Source organism: Perkinsus marinus, assembly GCF_000006405.1.
Source record: "Perkinsus marinus ATCC 50983 genomic scaffold scf_1104296943560, whole genome shotgun sequence".
NCBI classification, from domain to species: domain Eukaryota; phylum Perkinsozoa; order Perkinsida; family Perkinsidae; genus Perkinsus; species Perkinsus marinus.
In genome coordinates, this window is record NW_003211781.1 from 125,175 (window position 1) to 129,154 (window position 3,980).

Genomic DNA, 3,980 nt, shown 5'->3' on the forward strand with positions numbered 1-3,980 from the left:
GCGGCCTTAGTTCCGATAACGAGATGGAATTTCAACTGGAACTACCGATGATATTTTTTGGGGAACATTATCCGGGTTTTCCGAGAACAGGAGTTGAAGCCAGTCATTATTTCAAAGCTATTGAGTACTTCGTGGAAGTTGTTGTGTGGGAGTGAATTCATCGACGGCAAGGGTCTAGTTAATGATATTATCATCCCAGCCAGAAGCTCATCCTTGGCATATCATCATCAGGGTGAATAGGGGTGATCTAGGTGGTAAGTCTTACCAGGTAAGACCTGCGAGAAGGAGTGCAGAAATACTCGCTGTTCACGTCTGTCGATGCTCCGTAGCTCCTTACGCATAATACTCTCCAGCAGAATGCTCAACTCGGCATAGTACAAGCGTACTAATCAAGCTCCGTGGCCAAAAACTCTCGTAGTCAGGATTCATCAAGTAATCGACACTAAAGACTAATGGAGTGCGCTCGGAGGAACATTCCTGTCTCGGGTGAGGAATAATACCCTTGTTACGTACAGCAAGGTCGATGTGAAAAATCTTTCCTCTATCACATGGCCCTAGCATTTATTTAGGGACGTTTACCCCGAGAAGTGACCTCCGATACGCTATTCTGCCGATGTTACTGAGAAGCAAATCAAGAGAGTGCTCTCGAACTTCTAACATGGACACGAAACCTTGTTGTGTATGATGACATTGTATACGACGATTAATGTATTGCTCGCATTTTATATATTTGAGCCATCATCGCTCGCCAAGATATCCGCATGAGTATCCGAAACCGTCGACCCTAATGGTCGATTCGGTTGTATTAATTAGACTCCTTCAATCCGGTCCTCTCTGAGGTTGCGTTGTCAACTACGGATCTAACACCTAGAACACATGGTCCTAGCACCCTAGTTGGGCTTGTCCTAACGGTTTGCGACGATAAAGCGCCATGGAGAACGATGACGCTAGGACATATGGGAAAGAGGTGTGCACCCTAGGATATTCTGCCAGCCCTTTTTACGGGTTTTTGAATCAAAAATTTTGATCACTAAACTCGACAGAACATCTTTTGCAGCGCGTTCACGAAAACGCCAAGGAAACCAATTGATATACCAAGATAAGGGCTTTCGAATGGTATGGGTCTGAGGTCGAATAAAATGTTACAGGGGGTGGGCCCTTGATAAATTGACACCCTGTAGAACTCGTGACTGATGCCACTAATAACATTCCGACCGGCATAATGCATCGTTCGCATCCTGGAGATGACCGAACTGTAGTTTGCTAGTACATGCCTTTCATTACATGATGCATTCAGAAAGTCGATATTGCGAGCCGAGCTGCTCATTCCACTGATTCGGACTCTGTCGAATTGCTCGAACGTTCGGAAACTCACTCGGATAGCTCGATAGAAACTCTGTGCTGCAGAGCTCGAGCCCTTCAAACTCAATGAACGCATGGCAACGAGTTTATTCTTCACGCATCCAACCGTTAGTCGGTTGACGATCGTTGGATCGCACGGCACCCAGCAAAGATCCCCTGTGCGGCCGCCAAAGTTCAACTCGAGCGGATCCTCTTATTCCGATATACATACAGCGTCTGTCCCTGACTTATCCCCAGCCGTGATGATCCAAACGAGCCAGCTCAAACGAGTTGATCATCAACAAGCCTAGATGGTATTATCTCAAGGACCAAACATGACTCTTTTCCAGTGAAGAGGTTGTGTAATCTACCTCACCATCGGAATGCATGAGCGAACAACCGATTATGGCTCTGAACACCAAGCCTTCAGTCTGAGGAAGAGATGTTGGGAGCTGTTTCAAATACCCTATGTGGATAGCGAAGAGGTAAGGGATGACCTTAGAGCAGTAAGCATTAAGATAATGATCACATCCCCACCGCGTTTTAACAAACTAAAATAAACTCAAGTATCAAGACTATTCTTCTCTAGCATAGCAATCTGCAACGATGGGAGCACGGATGGTAAGCAGCACTCTTAAATCGTATGAACAACAGTGTCTCGTCAGTATTGGGTTTGTGGTGTTTATGAGAAGGATAATAATTCTAAAAAAGTACCAGGTAAAAGTACCAAAAAATATACCGGCAGTGGTTCGAAACTGAACACTATCTTACAGCACGCATAGACCCTTGCCGACTATGAACGCTTGATCAAAGCTGAGCTCTGGAGAGAGGCCCTCATGCGAAGGCCAAGTGTTTGTCGGCAGTAGACCTTTTGGACATGCCTCCCGTATCCTCGATTGACCGCCGCTCTTGAGTCTGATAATAAGGAGCATACAAGGCATTGTTTTGCAGCTGATTCGTTATGAACTCAATACTTACCTTCCCAGTACGTGGGTCGTATCGCTTCTCTGTCACTGACCTCTGAATCCTACCGTCTGGGTGGCGTATTTGCTGCAAGGAAAATCATGTTGAAGGGGCCAACATAAGGCTATACCTTCTCAGTGATAGTCACTGTATGGCCGTTGACAGTACGAGTGCTGGTGGACGTACCTTATTAATACCATCATGGTTGCTCCCACATGAGTGTCGTCGACTTACTCTGACTCATCCCGGAGCTCATATCCCCACCAGCACTCCCAGTAGATGATCGAGCGAAGCCACCAGAACTGACACTACTGCTAAAGTTAGCAAAGTTGGTTCTCCTCGATGAACTCTGACCGGTGAATCCTTGGGTAAAGAAAGGATCATCAAAGGCGGACACTAAAGCACATGGACATTCCTTATAGACTCCTAAGGTCGCTTTGAGCCTACTTCCCATCCAAGCTCCCCCGCCTCTACTCGATGATGAGCTCATCGCTCGTAGTAAGTTACCATTGACCAGATCATCAAACTGCTGCCAGGGATCGTGACTCCCAAAAAACTGTTCAAAGACCGAGAAAGCGTCGTTCATATCGTAATGATGGTATCCTGAAGACTCATCACTACAATAGGCCATAAACAGGACACGGACCTCCAGCTGTGTGTGATGCACCAGAGGAGCTATTGCCTCTCTCTAGACCACTCCTCCCATATGTATCATATATCCGCTTCTTCTGAGGATCACTGAGGACCCCATAGGCCTCGGCTACCTACATAGATAAGTGAACTGTTACTATCTTCACCTGCCAGTATACCTCCTTGAACATCTTCTCAGCCGTCTCACGGTTATCAGGATTCTTATCAGGATGCCACTTCAACGCTAAGTAACATCAACACACTATCCCCTTCAAAGGGCCCAACGGTATTACCTTGCTTCTTGTAAGCCTTCTTTATCTCGTTGGGTGAAGAACTTCTCGGCACATGTAGAATACCGTAGTAATAGGTGTGGTGAGAAGGCATTAGCAATTGTACAAGAATTGTATACCCCTAGAAACTGCTATTATCACCGCAAAGCGTACCACCCGGCCATATAGACACATGCCCACCACGCTGGACACATGAAACGACAAGACTCCTCAAGCTCAGGTCCAAATGAACAAGGATAGCAACCTAAACTCAAAACGAGCAGCAAGATGGGTAGAATGATGACAGTACAAAGGAACAAAGCACACCGGGTAAATAATGTGGATAGGTTCAAGTCGGAAACTTCGGATTGATTACCATGACGGCCACAAGGATAGCCCCTAGAGAGATTGTTGTTGTATTCAGCCTCGCTGTATGGCAAGCACAGAACGTCTTACGACGCCAGTGTGCCCTCGAGTGCAAGTATCGTTCCACCGGCTGAAAATTAGTGTCTAATTATAAAACCTACCAGAGCCGAGATCCCTGCAGTATGTAGAGGACTGCTACAGGAGCAGTGAGGTGGTATGGAGAATGTTACACATAGACGTATTAGCACACTATCTCATCGCGATAACGTTTGGGGTGATAATAATAGGCAGTTGATTTAGCCACTTCTTGGTCACCGCATAGAAGGAGGTCCTTGAGTGGTATTAGACTCGATCTCCACTTGGTCACCTCCCCCGAATTCTCTTCAATTTCCTCAACTGAGTAGTCACTGA

At 46.3% G+C, this 3,980-nt stretch overlaps 1 protein-coding gene across 2 annotated transcripts in view; it reads right to left on the reverse strand.

Annotated features, from left to right (window-relative positions):
• Nucleotides 1-1,948: 1,948 nt before the first annotated feature.
• Nucleotides 1,949-3,980, reverse strand: part of Pmar_PMAR000677 (heat shock protein, putative) — a 10,051-nt gene continuing 8,019 nt past the window's right edge. Inside the window, exons 1-7 of one of the 2 annotated variants that reach the window (XM_002781101.1) lie at nt 3,114-3,147; nt 2,951-3,068; nt 2,752-2,907; nt 2,539-2,700; nt 2,435-2,490; nt 2,320-2,391; nt 1,949-2,256 (exon numbers count right to left, since the gene is read on the reverse strand). In XM_002781101.1, the coding sequence (XP_002781147.1) occupies nt 2,176-2,256; nt 2,320-2,391; nt 2,435-2,490; nt 2,539-2,700; nt 2,752-2,907; nt 2,951-3,068; nt 3,114-3,125 (657 nt within the window). In that variant the 5' untranslated portion in view covers nt 3,126-3,147 and the 3' untranslated portion in view covers nt 1,949-2,175. Of the gene's footprint in view, nt 2,257-2,319; nt 2,392-2,434; nt 2,491-2,538; nt 2,701-2,751; nt 2,908-2,950; nt 3,069-3,113; nt 3,148-3,980 lie in introns of those variants that run through there. The other variant, XM_002781100.1, reaches the window with a different exon arrangement.